At 49.1% G+C, this 21,124-nt stretch overlaps 1 protein-coding gene across 2 annotated transcripts in view; it reads right to left on the minus strand.

Moving 5' to 3' along the window:
* ARMC2 (armadillo repeat containing 2) overlaps positions 1-21,124 on the minus strand; it is a 948,787-nt gene that overhangs the window by 697,032 nt on the left and 230,631 nt on the right. For both annotated transcript variants that reach the window (XM_069606547.1, XM_069606546.1), the window contains one exon: positions 20,805-20,878. In XM_069606547.1, coding sequence (XP_069462648.1) covers positions 20,805-20,878 — 74 coding nt within the window. The remainder of the gene's footprint in view (positions 1-20,804; positions 20,879-21,124) is intronic.

Below are 21,124 nucleotides of genomic sequence, written 5' to 3' on the forward strand. Positions count from 1 at the left end.
AGGAGCTGAGGAGGTATCAGGAGAGTGGATACGCAGGAAGTGTGGGCCCCCTGTATAGGGGCGTGTGCCCACCTACCTGCCCCCAAACACTACAGGCCCAGCAGACAGGCAGCAGGGCCCCCGGAGGGGCGAGATAAGGAGGTACCCAGAGAGTGGGGGTACCTAGGAGTTGTGGGCCCCCTGTATAGGGGCGTGTGCCCACCTCCCCGTCCCCAAACACTACAGGCCCAGCAGACAGGCGGCAGGGCACCTGAAGGGTGAGAGAAGGAGGTACCCGGAGAGTGGGGGTACACGGGAGGTGTAGGCCACCTGTATAGAGGCGTGTGGCCGCCTCCCCGCCCCTGAACACTACAGGCACAGTATACTGGCAGTAGGGCCCCCGGCAGTGCGGGAGAGGGCCCCGCCACTCCGGCAGTGGCAAGGAAGACTGAGAGGGGAGCTCCCCCACTGGATAAAGTAGAGCTGTAGACCAAAGTGAAGGGGGACCAGGGAGGCCGAGTGGACAGGGGCAGAGGGATATTTTTCTGCCCCCTACTGTTGACTGCGGGATCTGTGCACTCGCACCCGAGGAGTGACCGTCCTGGGGGTGCACCCTCGGGCCAAAGGAGATAAGACTGGAGAGGACAACCAGGTGGTGAGGGGATACCATCATGCAAGCCGGGGGCAAGAGCCTCCATGCCCTGGAAAGGGCGAAATTGTAGAGTGGCATAAGGACGGTGGGTTGCGAATAGAGGTGGGGGTGTGGGCTCCCCACCTCCCATGGTGAAGCTTGGAAGGGTATGCCCACAGAGAGGAGCTAGAGGAGGGTACAGAGGTGGAAGGTACTTGGGCTCTGTGTTGTGGTGGGCTTCCACACTTAATCCAGCCGAATGTGAGCAGCCCCTCGGCTGGCAGACAGGGAGCTTGCAAGAGACCCCCCCCAGGAACGTATCTGGAATGGGGGCAGCATGCAGCAGAAGAGGTACACTGCATCGACCAGCGAGTGAGACTGTATGGACGTGAGATCCAAGCTATCCAGTTTGGAGTACAGGCGGGGTGAGACCCAGGTGGAGACGGCGCCACGGACCACCATGGCGGCTGCTGGGGAGGATTCCTCAGCCATAAAAAAAGACTTGGTGGCACTGATGGAGGAAATCAGGAGTATGCGGGCCGACATTGGGGGAAAGGTAGACAGAATAACTCAAAGGATTTACTAGATGGAAGATAAACTGGAAGAGGTTGAACACAATCAGTCCTCGAGAGACGCCTTCCAGATGCAGATGGACGCCAGAATGATAGAAATGGAAAGGAGAGACGGGGAGATCACATTGAAAATGGACGACACTGAGAATCATGAAAGACGGAACTCAAGATTTTTTGGGTTTCCAGACAAGGAAGGGGAGACGGAGAGGGACCTGAGGAGGACCCTTCTCGACATTACCAAACTCCTTTGAGGATGACACCATAGATGAGGCCAAAATAGACCGAATCCACAAGGCCATAGGACCTGCAGCGGGCCCCAGATCGGTTTTCGCCCGATTCCATAATTACACCAATAAGCAGAAGATTCTAGAGAGGGCAAGGAAAAAGGGGCCAATGATGTATGGTAACTCAAGAGTAACTGTCTTCCAGGATCTGTCCTTGCTAACACTTGCAAGGAGACGCTTGTGCTCACCGCTAACAAAGTGGTTGACCGAGAAGGGGGTATGATACTGGTGGGGCTTCCAGTTTTCCATAGCTTTTGAAGTTGATGGGGCGAAGTACAAACTGTCCACTGAGGAGGACATACGGAGAGCAACGAGCGACCTAATGGCCAGGCCTGGGGATTCACATGGACAAAGGGAGCAGGAGGGGGGGCAGGGCAAAGGCACATCAAGGGTCCCAAGAGACAATGAATGTCTGGCTCCCGGAAGTTGAGGAAGCTGAAAACATCTCCAGCAGGTGACCTGTGACAACAATGGATATTGCATCTTTTTCTAATAAGTGGTTCATCGGGGGTTGTGGAGGGAGGTGCCTTGGTAGGTGGTCTAGTGCTGGAGCACACTAAAACGTAAGGGGTCAAGTCTGTCCGTCGGACAGGAAGCGAAGTGTGCACCTGAGGGGGACAGCGCAGGAAGGGATTAAGTGGTGGTAAGGGGCGTGTGAGGGTGGACTCAGAGGAAGTGTTGCTATTTTGATGGGACCCGAATGAGAGGGTCCAGTTGGTGGTTCGGTTTCATCCCAGTGATGTTAACTGGGGAGGGCTGGGCACCGTTTTGGGTTGGGGAAGGGAGGAGGGTGGAAGGAGGTGGAGGGAAACTGGTACTGTCGACCTCACTTGGTTCCATTTTACCTTTCAGTGACATAATTAGTGGGGGCATGCTGTGGCTGACCGGGTGGCAAGGGCGAAGGGCTCGCACAGGTATAACATGATAGCACACAGTATTAAGGGGGCCCAGGAGTGCCGGCTGAGGATTGGGATTCTCAATGTGAAGGGCCTGAATTCACCGACCAAAAGATTGTTGGTAGCAAGGGAATTCCGCAGAGTAGAGTTGGATGTGATGTTCCTTCTAGAGACCAATTTTTGCAAGGGGGAGGAAAGAAAGATTCCGGGTGGCTCGCTGGGCTAGGTATACTGGGGGTGGAGCTCTCTGAGAAAGGCGGGGGTGGGTATCCTACTAAATAGCTCATTGAAGTTGGAAATATCTAGGGTATGGTCAGATGCGGAGGGGAGGGCCCTTTTGGTTTCAGGGACCATCAGAAATGTGAGCTTTATATTTGCCACGATCTACGCACCCAACCAAGGTCAACTGAGATTTCTAAAGTATATTCTCCCAAAAATAATGGTGGAAAGCTTGGGACACCTTATTATTGGAGGGGATTTTAACATATGGGCGGATGTGAATCTGGACAGGCAAGGGCTGCAGGATAGAGCATGGTGAGGTGAGGCCAGTTTACAGGGAGATTCAAGAGACTCTGAAAGTGTACGGATTGAGGGACATGTGGCGCCACTTTCATCTACAGGAGAGGGGATACACCTTCTACTCCCCACCCCACAGGACCTTTACTAGGATCGACTACATATACGCATCAAGGGATCTCTGGGAGGAAGCGCTGAACTCAGATTTCTCTGACATCTTGGTCGGATCACGATATGGTTACATTGGACCTGGGATGGGGGGGTATGGGCCAGAGGGGATCCAAATGGAGATGTAACAAATCTCTACGGAAGGACCCACTGTTCCTTATGGAGATTACTAGGGAGGTCGAAGAATTCTTTGTCACTAATCACACAGGAGAGGTTGATATAAGGACAGTATGGGAGGTGGGGAAGCTACCGGGAGAGGGGTACTGATCAGTGAAGTGGCGCACAAAAAAAAGGGAGAGGGGCCTAATTGAGAGGAGGCTACAAGAGGAGATATACTGCCTAGGTAAACGAGTACAGGTGAATGGGGAGGGGATGAAGGAAAGCATTAGGGAAGCCAGAGGGAAGAACTGCGACTTCTCGAGGAGAGCAAGATAATACATAACCTGCAATTCCTCAAGCAGAAATTTTGCTTTCCGCCAAGACACGTTCAAAACCCAATGAGGGTCACCCCAATTGCGGGCGACCATTCTTTCGAGAGACCGAACTACACATACTGTCAACGTGTAGCGCAGTGGTTCGAATGAAAGAGCAAGTGCAAATTGCACAAACCAAGCTATGAAGGAAGAGAGACATGGGGGTATTAGATAAGGAAACCCCAGCTGGAAACGGAATAGGAAGAGTGGTGACATCACTAACCTCGTATGGATGCGAGTTGGACTCAGGTGTGAAACGACTCCTTTACCAGGGATCCGGAGATGAAGCGAAACCAACACCAAAGGGGGGCTAGAGGTTAGTATGTTAGTGGGGCATATCCCGAACGGAACGAGGACGCACTAAAGTTCTGTGAAGAAAGGTTCATCACAAAGCCAGTAATGCATAGCGTCCAAGTCTCTTAGCAATCCGATCCGGTGGTTCGTAGAGTGATCTTCAGGGAATCCTTTGGTAAGGACAAATTGCACAGTTTCAGAATTAGAGTGGGAGTGAGAGGGGAGGAACAGCAAAAGAGCAGGCAATGAACTCCCAGTGTAGGAGAGATACCTTTGTCGTCACCACATAGGAACAGGCACAAGGAAATCCAGGGATGTACTGAGGTCCAAAGGTAGCAGGCAACTGACAAGGAGTAGGCAATCAGAAGGTCGGGGGATGTGCTTAGGTCATAAGGTAGGAAGGAAATATCTGAGCCGACAACGAGCAGGCAGCGAGTAATCCAGGGATGTGCTGTGGTCTTAAGGTAGGAAAACTGTAGAGCAACTGGATGTTAGTGCTCCGTAGATTTTCTGGTAGACCGTAGAAAGTAACAAGGCATCAAACCAGATAGAAACAGGATCTCTGGGAATGATCCAAGAACAAAGCAAAGAACCGAGTAGTTCTGAATGCATATAACACGTGGGACAACTTCAATCAGAAGCGCTGCGATATGGTCAGCACAACAGATATACTTTGAAGATCAGTCATGTGACCACGCACTCTTGCGTCATCGGCTTGGCAATGGGAGGCACGGCGACCAGGAAACGCGCATGCGCCACTGTCAATGCAATACCAGGTCATTGTCTAGACACCGGCGTACACAGGATTGTAGTAAATGCCATGGTAGTTTCCAAGAATGCGGCCGTAGCAAGTGCCTACTAGTTAGTCTATGTCCTGGGGAATGTGACACCTTGCATACCGTTACAGTGCTCTTGGCCACTAGACTAAGAGGACAGAGAGCGGAAAGGTGGGTGAAGGAGATTGAGTGGGAGGGCGAGCAATTGGTAACATCTACGGAGGGGATCCAGGAGACATTTGCCTCCTGCTATGAGACGTTCTAAAAATCAGAGCGCGCCACGGAGGCGGGGGGGATAGCGGAGTATCTGCCCGAAATTCCCTTGCCCCAACAGAAGGAGGAGGAATCGGCCTCATTGACGACTCCCATAACGGCAGAAGAAATTCGGAAGGCGGTAGGGAGACTGTCCAGTCGTAGGGCCCCGGGGGAGGATGGGTTCAAAGCAGATTTTTATAAGACTTTTCTACAGGAACTGGCCCCATTTATAGCAGAAATGTTTAACATGATAATAAAGATGGGGAAGGCAGTGGAGTGTTTCTCCATGGCTCTAATCTCTGTGATTCCTAAAGAAGGGAAGGACCCCAAAAAATGTGGTGCATAACTGCTGAGATCTCTGCTCAATATTGACGCTAAGATATACACCCGGGGGCTGGCAGCGAGGCTTGAGGATCATATGCCGCACTTGATCCATCCGGATCAGGTGGGGTTTATTAAGGACAGGCAAGGGGCGGACACAATGTGGAAAACTCTGCATCTGATGCATAAGGTCATCGGAGTGAGCAGGAAGGATCCCTCCCTGCTTTCGATTCATTGATTGATGCCAAAAAGGCCTTTGACAGGGTGGAATGGGAGTTTCTTGAGGCGGTCCTGATTAAATTTGGTATTGGGAGGTGACTTCCTGTGGGGGATCATTGAGTTGTACGCTTCCCCTAGCTCCTGTGTGACTGTAAACAGGGGATTGTCCCGTTGATTTGGACTGAGTAGATGGACTAGACGGGGGTGTGCTCTTTCACCCTAGCTGTTCGCACATTCACTGGAACCCCTTGCACAGAGGATTAGAGAGGATAGCAGGGTTGAGAGATTTAGTGTGGGAGGGGTGGAATATAAAATAGCCCTCTATGCAGACGATATGCTGCTGCACATAGTAAACCCCATAACATCTGTACCGGGGGTGGTTCAACAATACAGCAACTTGGCCGGTTTTAAGATCAATACGTTAAAATCAATCCTTTTCCCATTGGATAGGGGGAAAGATGTGAGATCGAAAGGTTTGCCCCTCTGGATATGCAGATTAGTTCTGGGACGGTGAGATACCTGGGGATCACCCTCACTAGGGAGGTGAGGGGACTTTAGGCCAAATCCCCCCCACCCCTGCTCTCCACGATCAAGGTGGACTTACTGAAGTGGAGTAAGCTTACAGTATCATGGTAGGGAGACTCAACGCACTGAAAATGGTCGTCCTCCCAAGGCGCCGGTACTTATTTCAAATGCTCCGGATCCACGTCCCAAACTTCTTCTTTCAAGAGGTGAAGCATTCCTTATTGAGATTTATTTGCCTGGGGAAGAAGGCCCGGATAGCATGGGAAGTTCTGGTTCTGCCCAAGGAGAGAGGTGGCTGGGGTCGGCCTCCCGCACGTTAAAAGATATTATCAGGCGGCCCAACTTCGGGTTTTGGTAGCACACCTCCGGGCCCAAAGGGATCTCCAATGGATTGCGCTGGACAACTGACACCTTCGACCTGCTACGGTCGCAGAATGGTTATGGGTGCCGAGAGGTAAAATCCCCCGTAGGATTAGGGAGCATCCAATATTGGGGACCATCTGGGAGATTTGAAGAAACAGTGTAGAACTTAAGGGAGTTACAGCTTTGTCATCCCCGCTGGGACACCTGTGGGTACCGGGAGTTAGAGACGCGATCACGAATCCGGAGAGATTTCAGGCATGGTATGAAGCGGGGCTAGAAAGAATAGGCCAGCTGTGGGGTCTGGGGGACACGTTCATAGATATTTTGGCACTGGAGGAGGTCCTGGGAATACGGAAATTGTCTGTCTTTGTTTACTTACAATTAAAGGGGGTGGTTATGGAAGGGGCCTGGATTGAACAAATAAGGCGGGACCTCATGTCCTTTCAAAAGCTTTTGGATAGTAGGTTAGAGACGAAGGGACTTATCTCAGCCATGTATGGAGCACTAGTGGAATCAGAAGGTGGGTCTACGGATAAACTGAGGGCGAAGAGAGAAAGGGACCTGGAGGAGGAGCTAGACCCCGACTTGTGGGGGAGTCTCTGTAAGGGAGCATCGCAGACTTCCATTTTGGTCCAATATAAACAGCATGGTATAAAGCTCCTGCACAGGTGGCAATATGACCCGGCCAGACTCTCTAAAAAGTATCAGGAGGTCAGCCCTCTGTGTTGGCGGGGGTGTGGACAGAGGGCGAATTATTGGCATATGTGGCGGGGGAGCCTGAGGGTCCAGTTCTTTTGGGATAAGGTCTGGGGCTGGAATAAGGAGGTGGAGGGGATTACCAGGGCTACATCTCCCATGCTAGCCTTGTTTGGGATTGTCAGGATCCCATGGTATATTGCCAGGCTTCCATACAATGGTACACACCTTAAAGACCCATTTTGGTTTCCACTTAAATGTACACGACTTAAACACTTGAACTGGAAGTGCAGGAGGGGTGATCAGTAGGATGTTTCAGTTAGTGTATGGGAGTGGATTTAGATGCTGGGGGGTATTGATTGGGATTATGAAATTCTGTTACCCTCACCTGACTCCCACGGAGGTGCTGGCCTGGTTTGCGCTGCTGTGACCTCTTCTAAGGTGATGCGCAGGGTTCGGAAGACGGACTGGGCCGGGCCCCCAAATCTGGCTTGTCTGGCTCGCAGAAGTATCCTTCTGTGGGCGAAAATAGGGGATTAACTGTCTGCGGGGTAATGCAATCGGCCTCCCACTTTCCCCTCTCACCCTCCTCGAAACCCTTCTGTGATTTCTCATAGCGTCTCACCTTAGGGTCTGGAGGGACGAGCTCTCCATCCTGCTTCTGATGCAGGGGCGCGTTGGTATCCAGTTACTTCACTGGATTTTCGGATTGGTGAGAACCAAACTTGCTTGGCTTCCAGGTAAGTTTTTGGATAAGAGGTTCCCCTTGTGTCCATGCATTAATGTACTAATGCTAGTGTCTTTTTCCCCATAGAGGCCGGGGTACGGAATGCCGGGGAACAGGCATCGACCCGAGATGAGAGGTGAAATCCTTGTAGAAGTCAGGTAAGTCTTTAATGAGCGTTTTTTGGTAATGTCTTTTCATTCGCTCATTAACGCTGATGTCTTTTTTCCCCTTAGGGGCCGGGGTCCAGAAATGCCAGGATGTGGCGCGGACCCGAAATGAAGAGGGAATGAATCAACAGGTAAGTCTTAACATGGAGATTTAGCTTTCCTTATTCCCTACTCTCTCTCACCTTTTGTTCTGGTCTTTTTCTCCCTAGGCGCTGGGGCGTGACTGCGAATCCGGATGATCGCTGCTGAACATGGAGGCGCCCTGTAAAGGTGAGTGGAATGCGACGCTGCAGCGATCGACGCGATGAGCTTTTAAATTAAAGTCTTCCTTTTCAGGATTGTCGGTGAGATGTCTCCAGGATGCGGTTTTAGCAGGTAAGGACTTTTCCTTCTTCTGTTCTCTTCTTCTCTTCCTTTGCAGATGATCCAGGATGCTGGCAGGCGTGGCAGAAGTCAGGATGCAGGAGCAGACACAGTGAGCGTCCAGCTGCTAGATGCAGAACAACGCGAAGCACGTGTGGCTGTTCGGGTGGGGTTTAAATAGCCTTGGAAGAAGTTCCAAGTATGTATCCTTCCTCCAATCAGGTATGTATCCTTCCCCGACCACGCCCGGGTGGTAAATTAGTCCCACAGGTAAAGTAGTTCCTTTCAGGCCTCAAGGAGGCCGGGATCCTGCAGCATGGTCTGCATCAGGTAAGTGCACCCAAGCACTCCCATAATGAGCCTGGCGCCTATGGCGCCAGGACTGATGTCTTTTATGAGCCTGGCGCCATAGGCGCCAGGACACTGTTCAAAGGGCCCCTATATGGGGTTGCTGGGTCCTTCCTTAGGGACTGGATGTCCGCTTTCGGGGACGCAGGGCTTGAACCGGCTCCCCGGGAGCAGGCATCATGACAGCACTCCCCCCCCCCCCCAAGGCCCCTTCCAAGGTTGTTCCCTCCGGGGGTTTTGGTTTGTCTGGGAAGAGTCGGTGGAATTTCCTGACTAATCGAGGTGCATGCACATGGTCGCTGGGTTCCCACGACGACCTCTCCTGAGGTCCGTACCCCTTCCAATCAATTAGGTAGAACAGTTTTGACCTAAACATTTTTGAGTCTAAAATGTTCTTCACTTCGAATTTGGGCTCCCCATCTATTAGAATAGGTTCTGGAGGTTTGAGTAGTCGGGTTCCGGGTACCACTGGTTTCAGAAGTGACACATGAAAAACAGGGTGAATTCGCATACTAGCTGGTAAATCAAGTTTAACAGCCACTGGGTTAATTATTGCCGTAATAGAATAAGGTCCCAGATATTTTGGGTTAAAAGTTCGAGGCCCTTTGAGTGGTAAATGTCCGGTAGCTACACTTGATCCCCAATCTGATACGGAGGTGCTTCACTCCGATGTAGATCAGCATTCTCCTTGTATTTTCTCTTGGCTTGTTGTAAATGCGTAGTTGCCTCTTTGAAGGCTTGGGTAATTGTAGAATGCAGATGTTCTACTGCAGGCATTCCGAGGTTCTGAGGTGAGTCAAGATTTGAGGTTCGAGGGTGATGCCCAAACAAAGTATAAAAAGGACTGTGGCCAGTTCCAGAGTGTACCGAATTATTAAATGCGTATTCGGCTATCCAAAGAATGTCTTTCCAGTTGCTTTCAGATTGCTGTAACATACACCGTAAGTACTGTTCAAGGGTCTGATTTGTCCTCTCGGTCTGACCATCGGTCTGAGGGTGGTGACTGGTCGATAATCTTACGTCGATCTGCGCCATTTGACAACATTTGCGTCAGAAGTGGGAAATGAATTGGCTTCCCCGGTCAGAGATTAGTATAGATGGGAATCCATGTAGTCGACCAATATTTTCGAGGAATTCTTTGGCTAGGACAGAAGCTGAAGGTAAACCTTTCAAAGGAATAAAGTAGGCCATTTTGGAAAACAAATCCACAATTACCAGAATAGTATTGTACCCCGAACAAGGAGGCAGGTCCGTAATAAAATCCATTGATAGGGTGTGCCAGGGTGCTGGTGGTATGTCTAGAGGTTGAAGGAGACTGGCTGGTTTTTTCTTTTGACTTTTATTTTGGGCGCAAACACCACAGGACATCACAAAAGATTTAACATCTTTTCGCCAAGAGGGCCACCAAAATTGTCGTTTCACCTTTTCCTCTGTCTTGGCAATACCGGGGTGTCCCTCTATTAATGTATCATGATAACCGGAAATAACTAGTTCGTGTAATTCCTTATGTGGCAGGAATAAGCGTCCTTGGAAATAAGGTAAACCATTATCTATGGTAAAGTCTGATCCCTTTTGTATCCAATCCTGTAAGGTTGTAGGGTCCAGGAGTTGTTTCACTCTGGCTTGAATGTCTTCAAGCGTCTGTAACGAAATCATGCCTAGAATCCTCTGTTCGGGAATTATTGGTACTGGTTCTGAGTTTGTATCAGATTCTCCCATTTCAATTCGGGATAAGGCGTCTGCTTTGCCATTCTTGCAGCCAGGTCGATAGGTAATCACGAAATCAAATTCAGCGAAAAACAAAGCCCATCGGAGCTGCCGTGATGACTGAGCCTTGGCGGTTTTCAAATACTGTAAATTCCAGTTAGCAGTGATCACTGTGATGGTATGTCGAGCGCCAAGCAGATAATGCCGCCAGGCTTTAAAAGCGGACTTAATGGCTAACAGTTCTTTGTCCGTGATTGCATAATTAACCTCGGGTGCCGAGAATTTTCTGGACCAAAATGCTACGGGATGCAGTTGGTTGGTTTCGGGATCTCTTTGGGACAGGACAGCTCCCATGGCTAGGCTGGATGCGTCAGTCTCGACGACATAAGGGAGATCTGGACGCGGGTGTTTCAATATAGGTGCAGAGGTAAACTTAGCTTTTAAATCCTGAAAGGCCTGCTCGGCTTCTTCAGACCATTCAAAACGTTTATTTTTCCTCAAGAGTGCAGTAATGGGTTGTACCACGCGTGAAAATTCCGGGATAAACCTGCGATAGAAATTGGCAAAGCCGAGCATGCTTTGAACCCCTTTTACAGAGCTAGGTGATGGCCATTTGAGGATGGCATCCACTTTTCTTAGTCCATTCGGACTCCTTTGGGTGTCAGGATGAAACCTAGAAACTCGACTTCTGTGGTATGGAAAACACGTTTCTCCAATTTAGCAAACAGTTTGTGTTGGCGCAGTTTTTCAAGTACTGCCCTGATGTGTTTTCTGTGATCAGATTCCGAAGAGGAGTACACCAGAATGTCATCGATATATACGACAACACAAACATCGATGAGTTCCAGAAGGACATCATTCATGAAGTATTGGAAGGCAGCCGGCGCATTACACAATCCGAAAGGCATCACCTAGTACTCGAATAATCCGTATTTAGTACGGAAGGCAGTTTTCCATTCGTCGCCTTCTTTAACTCGTACCAGATAAGCCCCCCGGAGATCTAACTTGGTGTATATGCAAGCGTCCTTCACCTGGTCAAGGAGTTCAGGGATCAGAGGCAGAGGATAACGGTTTTTAACCGTTATCTGGTTCAATGCGCGGTAATCGATACAAGTTCTAAGGTCGCCTTCTTTTTTGGGCACGAAGAACAAAGCCGAGGATGCCGGGGACTTTGACGGGCGAATAAAACCATTAGCTAGGTATTGATCCAAATATTGTCTCAAATGCAGATTCTCAGGTTCGGTAAGGGCATACATCCTGCTACAAGGGGGTTGTGCACCGGGCACCAGATCGATTTGGCAATCGTACGATCTGTGAGGAGGTAACGTGTTGGCCTGTTCCTTTTGGAAGACGTCCTGAAAGTCTTGGTATTCCGGAGGTAGTTGCATGGAGGCAGAGGTTACAGATGCTAGATTAATCATCAGGTTTTCTGGGTAGCAGGTTTGTGTACAATCCAGAAAGGTTATTCTCTTAGCTCGCCAATCAATTCGAGGATTATGTGTCTCTAACCAAGGGTTTCCAAGAATAACCTGAAACTGTGGAGCCTTGATTACATCAAACACAACACCCTCCCGATGGCCGTCGGGACCAATAAGAGTCACCTCAGTAGTGGAATGTGTTACCGGTCCAGAGGCAATTTCAGTTCCATCGACTGTGGTGATGACATCTTTGCTGGTTTTAGGACGGAGAGGGAGGTTAATCCTAGAGACCAACTCTCGATCCACATAGTTTCCAATAGCCCCTCTATCGATGTATGCCTTTATTGCATGCAAACGCTTAGGCTGTTCTGGATCTACGAGAACCATGGGCACAATGAAATGCGAGGACTGAGAGTTAGTTTTCAAGCTCGGCAAGCGGACCCATACACTTGTCGGGCGGAGTCGTTTCCCGAAACAGAGTCTTCATGGTTTTTATCAGCGGCTCCTACCGCCTTTCGGGGCGGTTTTGCCGGGCAATCTCGTAGAAAGTGTCCAGAATTCCCAGAATAAAGACATAATTTTAACTGCCGCCTCCTTTCACGTTCCTTTGAAGTTAGGGGTCCTTTAACCCCTCTAATTTGCATAGGCTCAGAGACATCAACTCCCTTGGGATTAGCATGGGTCTTGACCAACACCCGGGTCTCAAACCTGGACCGATCAGCTTTTCTGTTTTGAAGTCTGTGATCCAATTGGACCACTAAGTCTATATACTCTGTGCATTCTTGGGGCGGATTTACAACTTGGGCCAAGACATCTTTAAGTTCTCCGCGAAGGCCTCGATAAAACAACGTGACTCTTTTATCCTCTGGCCATCCCGTTTCCACAATTAGTCTATTAAAGGTTGCAATATAGGATAGGAGGTCCTGATTGCCCTGTCGCAGGGATAGAAGTTCGTCATCCAGAGCCTGCCCCTGAGAGTGTCGAGCAAATAACCTTTCCATGCTTGCCTGAAACCTTTGAAAATCACAGAGAATCGGGTCATCTTGAGTAACCAGTGGAACTGACCAATCGGCAGCGCAGCCGCTGAGATATGACAATACAAAGGCTACCTTGGTCTGATCATTAGGGAAGGCCCCAGGTCTGCATAGGAAGTGCAAATGACACTGATTCATGAATACGGCGAATCGTTTGGGGTCCCTAGCAAAGCGTTCGGGTGGGGCCAGCGGCATGTTTCCAGGTAGATTAATCTGCACAGGGTTACTGGAAACCACAGGAGCGGGGTTCCCTCCGGAACCGGGTAGAGGAGTTTGCCCAGCTTGACCTTGCAAAAGCTGTCTGGCCAGGTCATCAGTTCTTTCCTTTGATATTATTAATTCCCTCCTGAGGGCATTAGTCTCTTGACGAGCAGCATGTACTCCGGCCCGTAATTCCCCCAGTAATTGGGCCAACTGATCAGTCTCAGAACTTTCCATAGCGCCTGGGTGGGAATTTGTAGGAAGGCTTCGCGTCTGTTACGCTCACCAGACTCCCACGGAGGCGCTGGCCTGGTTTGCGCTGCTGTGACCTCTTCTAAGGTAATGCGCAGGGTTCGGAAGACGGACTGGACCGGGCCCCCAAATCTGGCTTGTCTGGCTCGCAGAAGTATCCTTCTGTGGGCGAAAATAGGGGATTAACTGTCTGCGGGGTAATGCAATCGGCCTCCCACTTTCCCCTCTCACCCTCCTCGAAACCCTTCTGTGATTTCTCGTAGCGTCTCACCTTAGGGTCTGGAGGGACGAGCTCTCCATCCTGCTTCTGATGCAGGGGCGCGTTGGTATCCAGTTACTTCACTGGATTTTCGGATTGGTGAGAACCAAACTTGCTTGGCTTCCAGGTAAGTTTTTTGATAAGAGGTTCCCCTTGTGTCCATGCATTAATGTACTAATGCTAGTGTCTTTTTCCCCATAGGGGCCGGGGTACGGAATGCCGGGGAACAGGCACCGACCCGAGATGAGAGGTGAAATCCTTGTAGAAATCAGGTAAGTCTTTAATGAGCGTTTTTTGGTAATGTCTTTTCATTTGCTCATTAACGCTGTTGTCTTTTTTCCCCTTAGGGGCCGGGGTCCAGAAATGCCAGGATGCGGCGCGGACCCGAAATGAAGAGGGAATGAATCAACAGGTAAGTCTTAACATGGAGATTTAGCTTTCCTTATTCCCTACTCTCCCTCACCTTTTGTTCTGGTCTTTTTCTCCCTAGGCGCTGGGGCGTGACTGCGAATCCGGATGATCGCTGCTGAACATGGAGGCGCCCTGTAAAGGTGAGTGGAATGCGGCGCTGCAGCGATCGACGCGATGAGCTTTTAAATTAAAGTCTTCCTTTTCAGGATTATCGGCGAGATGTCTCTGGGATGCGGTTTTAGCAGGTAAGGACTTTTCCTTCTTCTGTTCTCTTCTTCTCTTCCTTTGCAGGTGATCCAGGATGCTGGCAGGCGTGGCAGAAGTCAGGATGCAGGAGCAGACACGGTGAGTGTCCAGCTGCTAGATGCAGAACAACGCGAAGCACGTGTGGCTGTTCGGGTGGGGTTTAAATAGCCTTGGAAGAAGTTCCAAGTATGTATCCTTCCCCGACCACGCCCGGATGGTAAATTAGTCCCACAGGTAAAGTAGTTCCTTTCAGGCCTCGAGGAGGCCGGGATCCTGCAGCATGGTCTGCATCAGGTAAGTGCACCCAAGCACTCCCATAATGAGCCTGGCGCCTATGGCGCCAGGACTGATGTCTTTTATGAGCCTGGCGCCAAAAGCGCCAGGACACTGTCCAAAGGGCCCCTATATGCGGTTGCTGGGTCCTTCCTTGGGGACTGGATGTCCGCTTTCGGGGACGCAGGGCTTGAACCGGCTCCCCGGGAGCGGGCATCATGACAAATTCTTCCTTAATGTGGCCTTCATGAAACCTTGGTTTCCCCAGGGCAAGATGGATGCTCAGCTCTGCAGCAGTGATTGGAGGAGCCTGTTAGGGAGCTAGTTTGGAATTCCACTAGGAGTTCTGAACTGCCTTTCATTCTAGTTTTCAAGGGAACAGGTCGCAGTTTTATAGTTCAGCAAGATTTTAGTAAAAACTCTGAAGATTTCATCTCTGAAGAAAAGCAGAAGAGAAAAGACAAAAAGAAACCACTGAAAACTGTAGCAGCAAGAGGAAGAGGAAGAGGAAGCAAACAGATGAAGAAAGCTAAGTGTTCTTAACTCAAATTCTTTTACCCTTTTCAACTAATGTTAATGAGTTGAATGTTAAAGATTTATGAACGGTTCTCAGTGTGTAGTTGAGGCACGTAAAATTTGTAAATAAGAAAAGCAGAACATAAGTCTAAGTACTGCATTCTGCCGGGGCACGCGCGCCGTTTCAAGTGACTGCAGCCTTAGAGCGCGTGGCGATCCGACGCAGCAGTAAGGTCTTAGTCATTTAATAACAATAACCAGTGGAAAACCAACATTAGATTTTCCTGAGTTGCTCGCGTAGGAGCGTCGCGTCGGGCCTTGCTAAAGGACAGAACCCTAAAACGCACAATTACGTCAGCAACGAAATCCTTTGAAACAAACTCAAGCAACGGAACAGCTGATCGTGTCCTCTGATAAACGGTTACTGTCAGCCAAAATGAATTAAAGGCAGAAAGCGAGGAAGTATAAACGCGGACAACGAAAGAAGGGAGAAGTGCTCAGAGGTGAGCGGACAGCGCAAGCAAGCAAGCGATGTAGAGCGAGTGAGTCAAAAACTTCAAGAACTCTATTTGGAGAGATCAAACTGAAGAGTTAAGGGTGAGCAGAGTTTTCATTTAAGGAATAAACAAGGCTCGCAAACTGATATCAAAGCATCATAGCATATTGAGAAGAGCTCGAGTGAAACAGAACTACAGAACAGGAAGCAGAGAGTGAAGGGAGGACCACAACTAAGTGCAAGTTAAGGGGCTGGAATGGCTCCAAGGGGTGCAAGCTAGCCAGCCAAGTGTAGTCGGGGTGAGCGGTGAGGGCAGTGCAGGATGAGGGTTGGGAGGGGCGGGGCCATGGGAGAACAAGTACAGAGGTAGACTGGGCAGGGGGGGCTGGTGCCCTGTATGACTCTGAAGGAACCAGGCCACCAGTCTCAGGCAGAGGGGACATTAGCAGAGGATGGGGGTGGGGGGAGAAGAGAAAAGGAAGGTATTGAGGAGCTTCCAGAACTTAAGGAGATCCGGGTCAAGTCTGAGAGGGGTAGGGAGGCCATTCCAGAGGGAGGCACCTGCGGAGGCGAGAGATCTACTCCCCACTGTCTGTTTGTAAAAACTTCTGATTTGCAGAGAGTTAGAGTTAGACGAACGAAGGGCTAGACTTGAGGAAGAAGAAAGCAGATAATAGACTTGGTGGATGGGAGTGATTGATGAGAAACTACTGTCCTTGGTTTATTAAACTGAATTTAAAGTGTCTTTTGCAACAGAGTTAAAAGTATAGCGTGGCTGAAATGAGAATCTTCAGTGCACTGCACCAGGAATCTAGGAAAAGGTAGGGAGGTATTTAGGGAGGGAGAGTTGGATATAGCAGGGTCCCAGGCCCCAGAAAGCCTTGTGGATGATGCAGAAGGTTTTGAATTTGATCCTCGCAGCAACCAGGAGCCAGTGGAGAGATTTAATGGCTGGAGAAATGGAGTCCCTGGGCTTAAGACCAAGGATAAGTCGCACAGTCCTATTCTGGATTAGTTGAAGGGGGCAAAGGGAAGAGTTGGGCAGATTGAGGAAGAGGCTGTTGCAGTAGTCCAGCTGGAGAGAACCAGATCTCTGGAGACAGAGTTTCTGGGGGAAGGTGAAAAAGGGGAGAATGCATCTGAGGAGGTGCAGCTGAAAGTGGGCCTTCTTGGCCAGGTCCATGATGTGAGGAGAAAAGGAGAGAAAGGAGATGAAGATGACGCCAAGTTTTTTTGCTTCACACGAGAGTTAGGGGAGGGGGCCCCAAGGAGGGTGACCAGAGTGTGGGAGGGAAAGAGGGAGCAGGGGTCCCAATGAGAAGAATCTCTGTCTTACTGCCATTAAGGCAGAGATCGTTAGTAGTGCACCATGCCTGAATAGCAGATAGCGAGTCAGGAATGCGAGAGGAAGAAGAGGAGGTAGAGGAGGGTAGAGCTTGAAAGAGAGCTGCATGTCATCGGCATAACACTGAAAATTGGGAGAGAATGTGTAGATCAGATGGGCTAGAGGGGCCAAGTAGATATTGAAGAGCCAGGGTGAGAGGATAGAGCCCTGAGGGACACCACAGGTGGAGAGAGATGGTGGCGATGGTGGCGCATTTGAACCTGGTAAAGTTGGTCAGAAAGGAAGGAGTTCAACCAGTCCAGAGCCAGGTACATGATGCCAAGGGTGTCACAGGGCCGCTTTATCAGGGTGGCATGTTTGACCTTGTCAAAGGCAGGGGAGAGGTCAAGGATGAGAACAGGAGGAGAGCTGGAATCGAGATTAGTGAGCAAGTCTTCACGAGTGTTCAGGAAAGCAGTTTCCGTGACTCTAGCAGCTCTAAAGCCAGACTGGTGGTCGTGGAAGCAACCAACATATTCAGTATGATGGACAAGCTGGGACATGGCCAGCTTTTCCAAGAGTTTGGCCAAGAAAGGGGTAGTGGAGATAGGGCAGTAATATGCCAGACAGGAAGGATCGGCAGAAGGTTTTTTGAGGAGAGGGTGCTTGAGGAGTGAGGGGGAAGGATTCAGTGGCAGAGGAGTGATTGCAGAAATCAGTCCAGGCTGGAGCAAGGGAGACAATGTTGTCCTTGATAGTTCTGGAGGAGCAGGGGACCACCTTTTTTGGAAGAGACTTTCACAGAACTGACTTGTCTAGAAACCTCATCAGGTGTTATGGGAGAAAAAGAGGGGAGTAGATGAGGAGGGGAGAGGGGGGGCCAATGGAAGCCTGAAAGGGGAGGGAGAAGGATGTGGAGTAGAGGTGAATGAGTAGAGGATGTCCTTAGTTTTGGAGATGAAATGAGAGGCCAGAGAAGTGCAGAGTGCCATGGAAGGCAGAGTAGATGTGAGACTGCAGTAGGGTTAGCGAGTTCCTTGCAGATTTTGAAAAGTTTAGCCATGTTGTTAGTGGCCGCTGTGATGCAGGCTTGGATATAGGCCCTCTTCTTAGAGCAGGTGGCATGTCTGTATTGCCTTTGGAGCAGGTGGCAGGCCACTTTGTCAGAAGATTTGCTCAAAGCCTGCCACTTCTTCTCAGGCACTCTGCACTTGCGTTTCAGAGCGGCCAGATCAGAATCATAGCAGGAGTTGCACTTGGAAGCAGGCTTCATGCGGATCCTCATGGCAGGGGCAAGGATGTCCAGAGTGTTGGAAATGGAGAGTTGAAGGTTAGAGAGGGCTGTGTCAGAGTGAGAGTCAGTGGAAGGAGTAGGAGGGAGCGTGAAGGTGGCGGCAAAAGCGGCAGCTGACATTCGCTGCATCAGTCGAATGAAGGAGAAGGAGGCTGGCAGTGTGGGCAGAGGCTTAGTCGGGGGACCAGAGAGGTCCAGGTGAGAGGACAGGAGAGCATGATAAGACCAGGAGGAGTAACGAGAGGGTTGCAAATGGGGAGGGCTGAGATGTGAGCATCCAAGGTGTGCCCGGCAGAGTGCGTCGGACCAGAGGGAAGAATGGAGAGGGAAAGAGTCACAGAGGTTGCAGGAAAACCCACAGGCCGCATCAGGGGAGTCAAGGTGAATATTGAAGTCTCCAAGGAAAAGAAGCTTGGAGGAGGTCAGGAGAGAAGAGGCCAGCTCATTCAGAGAGAAAGTGGGGGACCTGGCCAGGGGGCCTGTAGATGGTGGCCAGAGTCAGAGAGAGAACAGAGGAGGAACCAAGCCTGCAGACAAGGCATTTGAAAGAGGTCTGACTTGGTATGATAGTAGCAGGGACCTACCCTCTTCTTCGTCTTAGTCCCTCTAGGATTCTGGAGCTTGTAGTTGGTTCTACAAATGTTGGGTTTATCAACTTCTACAGTCTGGCAAAGAGCCATCAAAAAGGGTGGGGTTATGGGGAAAGTTGAAAAGGGGGTTATCCCAGTCTTCCTAGTCTGTTCCACCCCCCCCCATGTGATCCTCCTGCAGTACATCACCCCCAAGGTCAGGATCAGAGTGTGTCTTGCCTTTCCCAGACCAGGTTTCTGGGGAGAATCATCTCCGATTCATCACAGCACTCTTTTCCGTCTTGTCCACCTCTCCTCTCTAGACATCTCTACTCTTTGTGCCACTCCCTACACAGCTCTCTGGGGCTTTGCTCCTTTCTCCCCAACTCCCATGCGTCCCTGCTTTTTCCCCACATTCCTGCCCTACAAGCTTCACCTCAATCCTGCTTCCACTTCTCTGTTCCACATTCACTCTCCCGCTTTGCCTCAGATCACCACCAATAGTCTCCATCTAACACCCACATCAGGCTTTGCTTGGGGCTAGATTTTATAGATATGCAGATCTACAAATGACAAACTGTGCTCAGCTGTGGCATAGGGACCAAGGAGCAAAGCAATTGCTTGCTAAATTTGAGTTTGCTTCTTCACCTGATGTGGATTGTTCCATGCTTGTCAGTGCAGCTCCAAAGTGTGAGGTTATAAGAGGGGTGTCCAATAGCTTAACTCTCACACTGCTCCGACAACTGCTGCTGTTGACTGCCTTCTCTGTGGTTGGCAACACATTGACTCAGCACCTCTCCTGCTCCCCTTCAGACTCAACAGAAATGCTGTCCTTCAAATTAAAAAGAAAATGCCTCCTGGCTGTCTGTACATGAAGCCACGGTTGAATGTTTTTGGTTACAATTGTTAAGACCCCGTGGACAACGATTCCCTCACAAGTCCCCAAGTTACATCTTGACTTTCCTGTGCATAGGGCCTATGGTGAACCTCACTTCCTATAAGGCGAAAACAGACCCCTCTTCAAAACGTTCTCACACTGTCAGGGGATGACCTAGATATATTAATATTTAAAGGAGACTATTACAACATATAACATTTTACTGATCTGGTGCATATGTGTTGGTGTGTACCCCAAAATGCTGGTACCTTCAGTCCTGAAAAAATAGACCCGGTACTTGTTTCTGTTGTAAAAAAGTTTTTTGATTTTTAATCATTTTTTAAATCATTAGTTCACAAATATAAAAACACTTCTAAAAGTGTTTGGTATGAGTCAAACCCAACCTCACACATGCACTCAGTGCTTTGTGATTGATTAAACAAACTGCACTGATTCATGGAATTTGTTTCTGAGCTTATCTGACTGGTATATATGGGTGGTGACTGCCCCATTTGTTTGTTTCCTGGTTTAGGAAATGCGTGAGAACCCATAATTATGACCTTGGATTGCATGGTGGAAAATTTGAAATTGAAATATTCCCCTGAAGAAAGTTCATGCATTTGAGCAACCTGGATCTGAAACATGTCGGGATTTGTTTGTACCTGAGTCATTACACTCAGGCTTTGGAAAATTGTTAAATCCATTTATTGTCTGTCTGTGTAATTTTTTCATCGTTTTATGTGGATATAGGGATGTGTAATTTTGTAATGTGTATTGTTTTTTATTACCATGCTGTGTGAGGTTGGGTTTGACTCATACCAAACACTTTTAGAAGTGTTTTTATATTTGTGAACTAATGATTTAAAAAATGATTAAAAATCAAAAAACTTTTTTACAACAGAAACAACAAGGTCCGGGTCTATTTTTTCAGGACTGAAGGTACCAGCATTTTGGGGTACACACCAACACATATGCACCAGATCAGTAAAATGTTATATGTCCTATGGTGAACCTAACATGACAAATTATGTTCCGTACAATTCTGCGGCACCAGAATCTTTGCTATCCCAACCAGTATGTGAGAAGAGTACCCTTTTCTTCGTCGTTGTGGCAGTAGGCAAAAGATGTTGATAAATAAGCGTGGCCTTATCCAGACATAGATTAAGGCTTTGGTGTTTCAGCCGCCAAGGTTCAGGGTAGAGTAGAAATTGATGAATTTATGTAAGCATTTACGCCGAGGATAAAAGATTCGGTTAATCAGATGGAGCTTAGATTGGTTAAAGAAAATATATATTTGCAGAAAAAAGCTAGGGCCAAATGCTCAGAATATGATGCCTGCTATGAAAATAAATACCTGTTTTAACAGCCATATCATTCTCCACGTTCTGTGGGCAAGATGAAGGTCTGTCTCTTCTTCTGGGCACCTGGCTAAAAATAAAATAAACAATTAAAAAATGATAACTGACAACAAGAAAGGTTTTCAGAGGCTCCAAATAATAGAACAGATATCTACCACTGCCGTTTGAAGAAATACAGTGATTTAAATGAATATCTCCAAGGACAATGAGGACAACTGCATTAGTCTACTGTATGTCGTGGGATGTCCAGCCATCTGCACAAAGACAATGGGACCTTTGATCATGGAACGCATCATGGCACTTCAAACATTTTAAA

The sequence above is a fragment of the Ambystoma mexicanum genome, chromosome 4p, assembly GCF_040938575.1.
Source record: "Ambystoma mexicanum isolate Mex_15411 chromosome 4p, UKY_AmexF1_1, whole genome shotgun sequence".
NCBI classification, from domain to species: Eukaryota; Metazoa; Chordata; class Amphibia; order Caudata; family Ambystomatidae; genus Ambystoma; species Ambystoma mexicanum.